Source organism: Vidua macroura, chromosome 26, assembly GCF_024509145.1.
Source record: "Vidua macroura isolate BioBank_ID:100142 chromosome 26, ASM2450914v1, whole genome shotgun sequence".
Classification (NCBI taxonomy): domain Eukaryota; kingdom Metazoa; phylum Chordata; class Aves; order Passeriformes; family Viduidae; genus Vidua; species Vidua macroura.
In genome coordinates, this window is record NC_071596.1 from 3,346,252 (window position 1) to 3,359,227 (window position 12,976).

General features: G+C 50.3%; 2 protein-coding genes across 5 annotated transcripts in view; one reads left to right on the forward strand and one right to left on the reverse strand.

Moving 5' to 3' along the window:
* The window catches only part of CPAMD8 (C3 and PZP like alpha-2-macroglobulin domain containing 8), a 55,554-nt gene extending 45,870 nt beyond the window's left edge, over positions 1-9,684 (forward strand). For 2 of the 4 annotated variants that reach the window (XM_053999312.1, XM_053999313.1), the window contains exons 41-43: positions 245-319; positions 5,159-5,354; positions 5,938-9,684. In XM_053999312.1, the coding sequence (XP_053855287.1) occupies positions 245-319; positions 5,159-5,354; position 5,938 (272 nt within the window). In that variant the 3' untranslated portion in view covers positions 5,939-9,684. The remainder of the gene's footprint in view (positions 1-244; positions 320-5,158; positions 5,355-5,937) is intronic. The other 2 variants (XM_053999314.1, XM_053999315.1) reach the window with 2 other exon arrangements.
* An 862-nt stretch (positions 9,685-10,546) lies between these two features.
* F2RL3 (F2R like thrombin or trypsin receptor 3) lies at positions 10,547-12,636 on the reverse strand. The gene is made up of 2 exons (XM_053999316.1): positions 12,506-12,636; positions 10,547-11,700 (listed from the first exon to the last, which is right to left on the reverse strand). Exons 1-2 carry the CDS (start codon positions 12,579-12,581, stop codon positions 10,631-10,633), a joined length of 1,146 nt encoding a protein of 381 aa, XP_053855291.1. The 5' UTR covers positions 12,582-12,636; the 3' UTR covers positions 10,547-10,630.
* Between the last annotated feature and the right edge of the window lie 340 nt (positions 12,637-12,976).

Genomic DNA, 12,976 nt, shown 5'->3' on the forward strand with positions numbered 1-12,976 from the left:
ATGTTTTACCAGTCAGAATGAATTGAAGAGAAAATTAGTGATACTGTTTGATCTGAAGTGAATACTCCTGGATATAAATTAAATCCATGAAATGTAACATGCTTTGGAGATTCTGCATGGACTTTCAAGGTGTGTAGTGTATCAGGGAACTGATTATGCCACCTCTGGAAATGCAAACCTTTTCTAGAGATGCATTATTAATGAATTACATGACAAATTAGTTTATTTTTCTTTGTATTTGCAGCCAAGAATTTACCAGAAGAAAGGGAGACACACTCCCACACAGCTGAGCAGCCCAGTGTTCCCCAGACTCCAGCAGGTAATGCAATACTTTTGCATTTATCCAAAGACTTTCTTAACTAAGGTTAAAGTTTGTCCTATCTCTGTATTAAGTACAGGTGGCTCTCAAGCACATTTTAAATAAAGATGCTGGATTTCTCCATCTTATAGAAAAGACAGAATATTCAGAAATCAGAAAAAAGATAAAGAGGTCAAGGAGACTGAGGATGAGAGGTATTCAGTAGCAGACAGCTCTCCTAGTCCTTTTCCTTTCAGGAAATCATGCAGGAATCCTGCTCAGCTCAGCACCTGCAGGATTCAGATAATTGTTTGTAGGAGTGGACAGCCAACCCTCCTATTTTCTCAGCCTTGCTGTGTTTGAACAACAAACTCTCTGTGATCTTTTCTTCCACTACTAAGCTGGAAAGATCCCATTAAAAGCCAGGCTGATGTAATATGCTCCAACAAACATCTGAGCAGGACGTGACAACAGCCCAAACCACTGCAAAGACTCAAATCCAGGTGGATTAACTTTGTCCCTGCAGTTCTGTGCAAAAATGGAGCTGGCAGTCTTGGTTCTCTCAGAACTGCTGATTGGAATAAAGAGCCTTAGTGAACAAAAATGTTAAGGTCAGTGGATGGAGTAGCCAGGAATTTGGCTGCTCATTTTATTTGGTGCTTATGTTCATGCACTTTTTTCCAAGACTTGTGTCGAACTTGCTCATGGCTCACAATAAATCTCACCAAGAAGCAGTGGAGGGTCAATAGAATAGTTTGTTTCATGCTGTTTCTAGTAAATAAACTGGTCTAGATTTTTCCTGGCTGCTTTCCACTCATTAATTTTCCCCTGGCCTCCAACTCTCCCAACAAATTGGTAAAACCAGTTTAATTCTTCAGGAGAATTAAAGTTCAGGAGCTCTGTGGCTCCTCATGTCCTCCTTGTGCACCAGAGTCAGAGTAACACATCTCCAGCATGACACACCATCCTGTTCTGTCCTTTCTGACAGCAGCTGATGGACAGTTTTCTTATTAAGGTGCAAAAACATGGTGAATATTCCATTATGACATTTTCTAATGGTCATTCAGTCTTAGTGTTTCATGTCTCTACTACTTTCCTGCCTTTTTTTTTTTTTCCTGTACTTATTGTGAATATATCTGTATCTTGTTGCTTTTTATTCCATACACATGCCTCATGCTCAGCGTGGAAAATTTGCCATCTGAACCCTTTCAAGCAGCATTCCCAAACTGTTTCATTTGGGCACTGCTGGAATGTGAGGCCATACCAAGGTCTACAAAAATGGGGCTGCCATTAGATTATTTTTAAATAAAAATTGGATATGATTACCTGGGGGGAAAAAAATTACGGAGCTTAATGGTAACCCACGATCCAAAAAATGTTCAGAACAAGAGTTTCTGTAATAATCTGCATTGAAGTCAAAAGAAAATCCCTCTGTGTTTTCTGTTCTGAATTGACAGAAACAGTGCTGGCTCAGAAGGAGCAAAAGGGGAAAATCTGATTATTTTGTGTGGCATTGTAATGCAGATTTTAGATGGACAAACTTGAGTGCCGTAAGGATGTTTGTCAAAGCACGAGCACTTGGAGCTGGCTTTGTCCTGGGATCTGGGAGGGCCCAAATTGCTGGCAGGAGGATGCTGAGCTGGGAGCAGCCATGGCAGAGTGAGCATTCAGGAATCAAACTGACTAAATCCTGCACCAGGAAAAGGGCCCAGCATGTGATTTTCATTAATCCTCTGGGCTCCTCTCAGGTCAAGCACACGGGACATGAATCAAAGTGCAGCAGATGAATGAGCCCCTCCTCAGCCAGGCTCTCCTGGGCTCGGTGCTGCTGGAGCATGTGATGGGGTTAAGTCGGCTCAGGTGCTCCAGCAAGGGCTCTGCTGAGCCGTGCCTAAATCTGGGACTTCCTAAAAGGATGCAAAACTCCAGGAGCCGAATCAAGCTTAGGGCAGGTCGGTGTAAAACCAACTGGGTGTGTTAATCTGCAGGAAATGCTGGGTTCTCAGAGAGGCACGTGGTGTTTGTGTTGTCTGGGAGCCTCCTGTGTTTGCCATGAGACTGGTGCAGCTCAGCTTGGGCTGATGGATGCTTTAATTGAGGTCTTGTCTGTGTTACCCAGCAGTGGGAACAAGCAGCTGCCTCCCAGCCATCAGTGGGAATTGCAGGATGTGTTGGGGCTCCCTCTGGCACACACAGACCCACAGTGAAGTTCCACACACGCCAGTGGGTTTGCTGGAATAAATTCCAGCTGTTCAAGATGAGCAATTGAACATAGATGGCCCTGAAAGGTCAGGATGCAGCACTGTTGCTGTTGTCAGAACATTTTAAAATGCCTTCTCAAAGTCTGCAGAGAGGCAGAATGGCTGAGGTTTGACCTTAAAACTTTTTTTGAACAGATGGGTGGGATCCTCTGATTGCCAAGGAAGTTTGCAGGGTGACAGGACTCAGCTGAAATAACTCCTGTGTGAATCCCCTTCCTCAGCTGTTCCTTCTCAGGTGAATTGCTGAGTCTCAAAAGGGTGGAACAGGATTTTGATGAGTGGACCCAGCTCTGGGTGTTCTCATGTGCCTTCATGGCCTGCTGCAATATTTGTTTGGATAGAAAACCCTGGAGCAGGAGCTGAGTTACTAACTGGGCTCTCACTGAATTTCTGACTGTGGCTTCCCCGAGATCCTTGTCACTCCTTGGCCACAGGGATCTGGGTGGATTTCAGAGCCTGTGGGATCCCCAGTGGCTCTGACAGTGTCTCTGTGATGAAGTGGTGCTTTGATTGCTTCCACAGATCACTAACTCTCTTCTGAAACTGCCTGAATCTCTGCCAAAGGCACTCAAGGCACAGCCACAGATGTTGGAGGACAATATGTTGCCATCAGAGTGCTGTGATTCTGCATGGATTTGGTGGAAAAGAGCATCCAAGTGTGTAGGGCAGCAGTGTTGGGGTATCAGTGCTGCTGTGAGCAGGAAGCCCCCCCAGGCTCAGCTCTCTGGCCCCCTGCCTCTCCCCACAGCCGTGTCCTTTGCACAGTTTTGCTCCAGCAATCAGAAAGGGCCAATGGCTGGAACTGGAAGAAAGTCCTAGGTGGAGTTATGACACTTTTGTTTGTTGGTGGTGTTTTGTTTGTGGGTTGTTTTTTTGTTTTTTTTTGTTTTTTTTTAATTAAATGCCTAAACCTAACCTGCACCAGCTCCCATCAGGAACACCAGCCTGAGCTCTGCTTCCAGGTGGAGTCATCCCCAAAATTCCCTGGCTGGTGTGTTCCCCACAGGGCTGCAGCTCTTTCAGGATTGATTGAACTGGCACAGGGCCGTTTTTCCTCTCCCCCCATCACTGCTCAGCAAACATTGGCCTTGGCACAAACATGTGGGGCTGGGGGAGTGGTTTGTGTGCAGCAGGAAACGCCGGCCTGTGCTCTTTGCTTGGGCTCCAGCACTGAATTCCTGGGAAGAGTCAGGCCTGTGATGTTCATCCCAGCCCTGGTGGACAGCAATCACCCATTCATAGAAGGAGCTCATGGTCTGGCAGGTTCTCACAGGGAGGAGGCCAAGAAGGAGTGAACAGAGCCTGACTCCCCTGCCCAGTGCTGGGAGGATGTGGGAGGCAACAGGGAAGATCCTTCAGATATTTTATTTCTAGAGAACAAACATTTTCAAAGGCCTTGATGAGTGTTCTCTTTAAATAAAGCCAGCTTTGGGCGGGCGGGGGACTTTTCCTCCCTGCAATAATTCTGCCTCAGTGCTTGCTTTGCTTTGGATTAGAGCAGTGCACACACAGAGCAAACAGGAAGGATGGACAGCTGAGCTGGCTCGAGGAGCAGTTTAGGAAACACAGATCTGCTGCTGTTCCTAGAAGTTTTATCTTGCAGTTTTGCCCTCTGGACAGGGAGCACAGAGGCACAGCCTGGTGTGAGTGGGGTGTGTGCTGTGAGAGGGACCTGCCAGTGTCAGCACAGACTGCAGGGAGTGGGAAGAGGAGAAATTCCTACTCCTGCCTGTGCTGGGTCTGTCCCTGCACAAAGTGATGGAAATTTCAGTGTTATGTGACTGTGCTGGGGCTCCTCATTCAGGCTGGAGTCAATGACTCTGCTCTGGGCTCCTGGCCTCAAAACCTTCACACTTGTTGGGCTGAAAAGGAAGTTGGCTGCCTCCACTGATCAGTCACCAAGTGAGCTGTTCCCTCAGGGTCTCCCTCCAGCTTTGTCACTTGTTTTATGACATGATGCACAGCTGAGGGCACACAGGACATGTCCCCATACAGATGGGGCTCTCCTTACCTGAGGTGCCCAGTCAGAGGAGAGATCTTCAGGGTGCAGAGTGAATCCCCTGTGCCATCTGCCCTCTGCATGACACTTTTATCTTGCTTTGTGTAGCCCTCAGGCTGATGGGTTTGAACTTCAGCACCTCAGTTAGTTCCATGCTGGAAAAGGAGACTTGGAGATTTTTTCAAACTACATTGCCCTTTGCCTCCCTTTGTTTCTCCTTCTTTCTCCCCTTGTTTTCTCCTTCTTTCCCCCCTTGTTTCTCCTTCTTCTCCCCCCTTGTTTCTTCTTCTTCCCCCCCTTTTTTTCTCATTTCCCCTCCTTGTTTCCTCCTTTCCCCACCCTTATTTACCTTCCCCCTTTGTTTTGTCTTTTCCTCCTTGTTTCCCCTTTACCCCACTCTTTGTTCCCCCACTTTCCTTTCATTTTATTCCAGTTTCTTGGATTGGGAAATGAAAACTCTGCTTTTGCAGCAGCTTCTCCCCTCCCCTGTGAACCCCAGCAAACAGGTGCAGGTGTGCTGACACCTGCAGCCTCCTTTCCCTGGTGTCCCTGACTAAAGCCCTTCCTCCTGCTGCCCTGCCCTGCTGTGTGGCCATGCAGCTCCTGCAGCTCTGGTTCCTCCAGCAGCCGAGGAGGGGCCCCCCCTGCACACAGACCTGTCCTACTACTCCTACGAGTACGACCCCGATGCCTTCGCCGTGGAGGGCGACGTGTTCGAGGTGGTGGCAGAGCTGAGCACGGCCAGCACCTTCAGGGAAGGGGACAGCAGCCAGGCCGAGGCCACCCCTGCAGAATGGTGAGTCCACAGCGGGGCAGGGGGCTGCTCTGAGCCAGCCTGTGCTGACCTTCTGCTGGCCAGTTCCCCAAAAAGGGGTCAGTGGGAATGGGGTCCTGCTGGGGCTTCTGGGGCCTCAGTGGCTTCATCCCCAGGAGAATGGGGTGATCTGTCACCCGGGGTGTTCAGCTGGAGCAGAGGAGCACAGGGGAGGTTCATCAGTCTCATGAAGGGGGGAGGAGGATTGGACACAGATCTTGCTTTGGGACAGGAGGCCAGGAAGGGCTGGAGCTGTGCCAGGGCTTGGCATGGAGCTCAGGGAAAGGTTCTTCCCCCCGAGGCTGCTGGCACTGCCCAGGCTCCCCAGGGAATGGTCCCGGCCCCGAGGCTGCCAGAGCTCCAGGAGCGTTTGGCCAGCGCTCTCAGGGCTGCCCAGGGTGGGCTTGGTGGGGTGGCTGGGCAGGGTCAGGGGTTGGATTTGATCCCTGAGGGTCCCTTCCAGCTCTGTGACCTTTTCAGCTTTTCCCTGCCCAGGCTCAGCAATGTCTCACAAAGATGCATCACAGCAAGGTGACTTTTCTTCCTTGTGTTCTCTTTCCCACAGAAATACATAATTTAAATAAAGAGAAGAGGCTCAGAATCGACTCCTGTATGAGTTTGTTCCTCCAGACGACCTGCTGCAGAACAGAATCTGAATGATGACTACTTCCTGATGCCCTCAGAACTGTAGGCTTTGCTGCCCCACGGGGCAGATTTGGAGCTCTAAGGGGGACACTCAGCGTTATTTTTCTGTCCATTTTCCTGCCTTCTTGTGCATCCTCTTTGGAGCTCTTCCAGTGATGAGAGACCAATATGCTGTGCCCTCTAGGTGAGAAAAATAGGGGCTGGAATTCAAACCTAAGTGTTTTCTCTGCTATCAGGATATTCTGCAAATGCCATTTCCCAGCTACACTTAGAAGCTAAGTCCAGGCCTTGTGCTTAGCTGAACTGCTGTGTGAGGAAAGATGGCTGAGAAGTTTTTTGCTCAAATTATAATAATAAAAATCAGTGTGTTTTGCCAATTGTGACATAGCAAGAGGCTACTCATCTTCCCCAGCCCATCAGTCTGCACCCACGAGAGAAACACTTCCCTGTGGCTCCACAATTCAGGGAAGCTCTTGGGAGGTACATTTTACCTGAGAAAACTGAAATCCACTGCCAGGGCTGAAAGGCTTCATGTCTGCTGCTGTTTGCAGCCTCAGCAGAGGCAGGGATGAGGTGGGGGAGCCCCCTTTGTGTTGCACTATGTGCTGACAGGGGCTGCTTGCAGCCTTCTCAGCCCCTTTCTCCTCAAAGCCTGGCTTGAAAATGAGCCTGGCCCAGGCACAGCCCTTTTAAATGTTTGCCTGACTTCACCAACCCCTTTTATTTTGCTCCCACTGGCATCCAGCACAGCATGTTCTGGTCCTGGTACTGCCTGGCCAGGCCCTGGCTCTGCTGGCCAGTACCAATCCCTGGTGTCACAGGCTGGACTCCCTCGGTCTGACCTGCCCCAAGCAACGTGGCAAAACTTAAAAAGAAAAGCTTTGTGTTTCCAAAAGTGCAGGAGCCAAGATTTCTGAGTTTCCCTTCCTGCCTGGAGCAGCATTGTTCTCTTTGGAGGAGTTACATGCAATTGCCTCTTGCAAAATAGTGTTAATATTTTATCTTCCCACTTCTATTGTTACCAGGACCCAGAGCAGGGTGGAAACTCCTTTTGAGGGTGTTTATTGGTGAATGGAAACAGAAAAAAAAAAAAGCCCAGCTCCATTCATTTTTAAGGCTTGTTTACACGGGAACTATGACAAGAATATATCCCAGTATAGACATTCCATTCCAGAATAAAGGCAAATTTATTCCAGAAAAATGTCCACATGGGGACAACCAGGAGGTATCCCAGAGGTTGGGCATGTGTAGTTTCCAGTCCTTTTTGTCTGGGGCCAGACATTTGCAGAATGCAGTTGACATGATGAAGGTCTGGGTCTTGAAGTTCCCAGGAATTTCTGAGCTGCCTCGTTGGCAGCTTTGCCAGCCTCCCCTCGTGGCTGCTCCCAGGATCCTGCTGGAATGAGGGTCCTGCCCCACGTCTGGGGTGTGCAGGGGCAGATCCTGTCCTTACCCTGGCAGCTGCATTCCTGCCTGGCAGGTAAATAAATGCCTTTAAACTAAATTCCACCTCCTGCAAGCAACTGTCCTGGCAGGCACTGGCTATTGTATACACACACAGGACTGAGTCAATATTTATCCCTGGGTAAATAACAGGCCTAGTGTGAGCTGCAACAAGATTCCTTTTTTCTTTTTTCTTTTTCTTTTTTTTTTTTTTTTTTTCCCTTTTCTAAAACTGCAAACTGCACAATACAAACCCTGCTGTTTGCTGGTTCAGGCTGCAGCTGTTTGGTGCTGTGAGTTGGGAGGACGAGGCATTTGGTCACCCTGGTGATGTCTGTGACTGGCTTCATCCAGGAGATAGGACCTGTGTTCTGGATGCCTCAGTCCCTTCCTGGTTCTCCCTTCCTGCTCTCTCTCACCCACTGTACACTCAGTGAATGCTTCTGGAGAGATATTTGAAGTCATTTTAAATTGCTTGGTCCCCTCACAGATCCTTGGGCACTCAGACCTCCCCCTGGGGATGGAGGAGGTGAGGATGAGGAGTTCCAGCCAAGAATTAAACCTGGCTTTCTTGACTTTCCTCAGGCTGTGGGACATGTAATGTCCTAATTCCAGATGCAGACATCCCCCTGTTGCTGCCAGGTAAATAATTCCTGCTGGTGGTGCCAGCCCATCAATCAGGACCTTGTCTGAGGGATCTCTGTGCCGGTGCTCGAGGCAGAGGAGTCTGGCTTCTGTTTTACAATTCAAAGTAAAGCCAGAGAGCCCTGGACCCTCAGAAGGCAAAGGCAGAGCAGCCTTAATGTCCTCAGAGCCAGACAGAGCAGGGCAGTGTGTGGGAGGAGATGTGACAGGATTTCTGGATCCTGACTTCACCCCCAGCCTTGGCACTTCCAGTCCCTCTGCTCTTGGCAGCCTCTGCCTGCCCCAGCTCTTGCTGCACTCAACCAGCTCCTCTTTGTGGCTAAAAAGAAAAAAAAGGTGATTTTATTTAAGGAATTGATCAAGGAACCTGCAGTTCCACCACTGTGGTTGCCTTTTCCCCCCATCACAGGGATAAAGGAGAAGGTCTCTGCTCTCTTCTCCACCCCAGCCGAGGGTCCAGAGCTTTCCCCTGTCCCACATTTGCTGTTCATGTTTCTTGTAACCATCATTCATTCTTATCTAGGGGAAAAATCATAAAATGTTTTTCCTCCATTCTTCAACATCCTACTTGGAATACAGAAACTGTAGGACTGGGTCCCTGAGCACCACTGGACACAGCACAGCTGAACAGACTCCAAGCCCTTCACAGGCTTAGGCCCAGCTCTGCTCAGTCTCCCTCCTGTCCCTGAGAGCACAAGGACACCTCAGGCTCCCACTTTGTGCACCTCAGCCAGGCAGTTTAGAGAGAAGGATTGGTTTTATTGTTTTTTCCACCAAGGAAAAGACCAGCTGGGTGCTGGAAAGCCAAAGCCAGCAAGGCCAGCAGCTGCTGCTGCTGCCTTGGGCTGTTCCTGGCTTAGAGACTTTTCCTCCCTCTGTCAGAGAGATGTTTCTCCTTTCCTTTTCCTGATGGTCCCTCACTGCAAAAGGAGAAAAGTGCCAGTGGGTTTGTAAGACACAGAAATCTCTTGTTCCATCAAGTTCTGTGACTGAATAGCTGCAGCAGTGCTAGTTATCAGTGATTGATGCTTGCAATCCTTTCAAGGAAATTAATATTTATATATTTGTAACTGTACATTATGCAGAGTAATCATTACCATGGTATTTATTTTAAAGCAATAGTTCCCCTTGTTCTTTCTTGTCCTGTGTTTTGGTCTTGCCTCTTCCCCTCCTTCTTACTCAGCCTCAGTAGAAAGCAAATACCAGAAGAATGTTCAGCTTGCTTGAAGAACATCCCCAACACACCAGCACTTGCTTTGCTCACACTGACTGTTGACATTTAATGCACAATAACCTGGTTTTCATTATTGTGAATAGAGCAACTCTTTAGAAAACCTCTACCAGCCTGGCTTTGGCTTTGGGGTTTTTTTTCATCCCTGCTGTTTCTGACTGAGTGCCCAGCAGCCAGAGCTCAGCTTTGTGTTTCCCCCACCTTTTGCCTTTTGCCCCCACAGGTACACACAAACAGCTCTCTGACCAGTTGTTGGTTTGTTCACACACATCTTAGCAAGTCTGAGTCCAGAAAAGTGTTTGTTTTAGATTCTGATAAATATTTTATTAAAAACTGATTTTAAGACAATCCTCTCTGCCTCTTATTCATGCTTTATGTTGTCAAGCCTGTGCTGGGAAAACTAAAGAATTAAGAAGCTCTAAAGAGGTTTATTGCTCATTTTCTACCTGGCTGCTCACAGAGCTGTGCCCCAGTTGTGTCTGAGAGATGAGCAGGCTGCATTTTGTCAGATTTGCAGCAGGTTCCAACAAACAACAAACCTGAGCACCTCTTTGATCAGAGCCTGCTTTTGGCTGTGGGTGACACTACACAAAGGAAGTGTGGAGTACTAGAGGCTTTGCTCCATTCCTACTTTACTATTTTCCTTCATGGGACATCATTTTTTTTTACAAAATCCATTAATACAACCTTTGCCTCAAAGAAATGATGGATGCCAAGGGTGATTTGCAAAACCAGGGATCAGTGAAGGCGATTTTTACACCTTTTACCAACAGAGGGCTGATGTTCCTGAGGGGTTGCTTACAAATCTAGCCAAGAATGTTTTTGCTACACAGACCAGTACTCTGCACTCCTTTGACAGACTGGTTTAGTTAATATTTTGAAACATTTAGAAATTTGGTTTTGCAATGATGGCTCTTTTTCAGTTTTAAGGAAGGGAATGTGCATTTAAGAACAGTGAGGAACCCAGGAGCAGGACTAGCAGGCAGAGAGCAGCCGGGTTAGGAACACCAGACCCAGCTGTACGGGGAGGAACATCCCTGGTGGTGTGTGACCAGCTGAGAAGCTGTAGGCAGTGTCCCAGTAAAGGATGGATGTGTCCAGCACTCAGCATCTTGTCTGAGCAAAGAATCCCACAGCCTGGGTTTATTCATCCTTATCTGTGCAGACAGGAGAAAGCACTTGGCTCCTGGGAAATGCTGTTCTGGGCGAAACTTGTGGAATTCCAGTGTTGAATTCATCTTATCCCCACTGTGTGCATGATGAGCGCCCTGGGAGCAGGAGCTGGGCTGGAGGCTCACACCAGCGAGTGCTTGGAGCGGGGCAGTGTTTCCTTGGAGGTCTTCAGGGAAGTGGTGGTTTTTTTGCTGCCCCTGAAGACTCTCCTCCTCACCTTCTCCCGGAAATCCTCCGACACGTAGTAGTAGATGAAGGGGTCAGCGCAGCTGTTGAAGGTGCTGAGGGCCAGGCTGACCATGTAGCTGAGGTACAGCCGGCCGTGCAGCCTGGAGCAGGGGCTGGAGTAGTGAAGGAGCAGGAGAACGTTGCTGGGGGCGTAGAAAACCACGAGAGAGATGAGCACGAGGGCCGTGAGCTTGGCGGCGTGGCAGTAGCGGCCGCCCCCGCGCAGGAGGACGCGCAGCACCGCGCCCGAGCTCAGCGCCAGCAGCAGCAGCGGCAGCAGGAAGGCGCAGGAGATCAGCACCACGAAATAATAAAAGTAGAAGCCGTCGTCCTCGTGCCGGGGCAGGACATCGTGGCACAGCGTGAGGCCTGCCCCGAGCAGGGGGTAGGACTGCCGCTGCAGGGTCAGGGGCAGTGTCAGGGCAGCGGCACAGAGCCAGACCGCGGCACAGGTGCCGGCGGCCAAGCTGGGGGTGCGGAAAGCGCGGGAGGAGAAGGGGTGAGCCACGGCCAGGTAGCGGTCCACGCTGATGCAGGTGAGCAGCAGCACGGAGCAATACATGTTGCCGTAGAAGAGAGCCGTGGTGAGGCGGCACAGCCCTTCCCCGAAGGGCCAGTGGTTGCCCAGGAAATAGTAGGAGATCTTGAAGGGCAGCACGGAGACCAGCAGCAGGTCGGCGGCGGCCAGGTTCATCAGGAACACGGTGGAGGCCAGGCGCTCGGCCCTGGTGGCCAGCACCCAGAGGGCCAGCGCGTTGGCCGGCAGCCCCAGCAGGAGCACCAGGCTGTAGAGGCAGGGGATGAGCCGCACGGTGACGGCGCTGCCCAGCTGGGCGCGGGTGGCCTCGGGGATCAGCAGGTAGGTGACGTTGTTGACCGTGGCCTGGTCCCCCGGGATGGCTCGGGGACATGGGGTGACCTCTGGTGTGCTGGCCTGCTCGCTGGTGCTGTTCTGAGAGTAATCTGTGAGGAAGGCAGCCTGTTACTCACTCAGCCTGTTACTCACTCAGCCTCTTCCTCACTCAGCCTGCTCCTCACTCAGCCTCTTCCTCACTCAGCCTCTTCCTCACTAAGCTGGAGTCTCTGTGGAGGCTGCGCACACAGCTCACCCCAAAGGCTGCCCTTTGTCCTTTCTCTTGGGGTCTCTACAGCTGGGAATGTTCTGGAAAGGCTGTTGAGTGACAGGCAGAAAAAGCTGGCTGGCAGAGTTAGGTGTGCAGGAGCCACCCTCAGCCACCTTTCTGAGAACATCCCTGATTCCTTTGCCCTGTGGTTTCCCACAGCTCTCAATGGACTGTGATGCTCTACAGCCATCAGCAGGCCTGGGAATCCAGAGGGAAATTCCTCTGTACAGCCATTAACAGGTCTGGGAATCCAGAGGGAAATTCCCATGTACAGCCATGAACAGGCCTGGGAATCCAGAGAACAATTCCTCTGCCAGGCTTTCACAACAATCTGAAGTTCTGGAGCCACTCCAGTGTAAAGTTGTGGCTCTGGGTGTATAATTAGCTGAAGATTTAGCTTTTGAGTCCTTTCTGGTTTATTGCTCCTCTATTTTTCCTTTCTCTTTCTAGTTTCTTCCACCCCAGCTTCTTTCTCTGCTGTATCACCTCTGTCAACCTCCTGCTTCAACAAGAGCCCACACAAAGCTCTATCAGAGCATCCTCCCATGTGAACTCATTAAAAATGAGTTTCCAGGGATCTTACAAAGGTCCAAACACCCAGCACTTCAACAAGCAGCAGCTTTGCCCCCAAAGCAGACACTCACCATCGTAGTCCGAGGCCAGGCAGAGTCCCCAGAGGGCACAGCAGAGCAGGAGCTGCCTGCTCCCAAGGGTCCCCATGGCAGTGCAGGCTCTGTGCACAGCCCAGGGCCAGGGCTGTGTGGGAGCAGCAGCAGCAGGGACCCTGCTTACGCATTTCCTCCTGCTGTCCTTAACTCTCGGAAGGAACGGGGCAGACCCGGGCGGGATGAGGGGATGGAGGGGCTGGCACCACAGCAGCTCAGGCTGGACACCCCCGGCGTCAGAGTGGGACTGGGAGGGGCTTGTTCATCCAGGCCCCAAGTGTTTTAGGGCTGCACTACATCCTCAGCGTGAGATGATGGCTCAAGTGACTCATCTGGGTCTCCTTCCTGCTCCTGAATATTCCTGGAAATAACAAATGTGGTGGGGTTTGGTGCAGTCTGCACATAAACAGAACCCACGCACCTCTGCCCGTGGGAATGCTGAGCATCCTC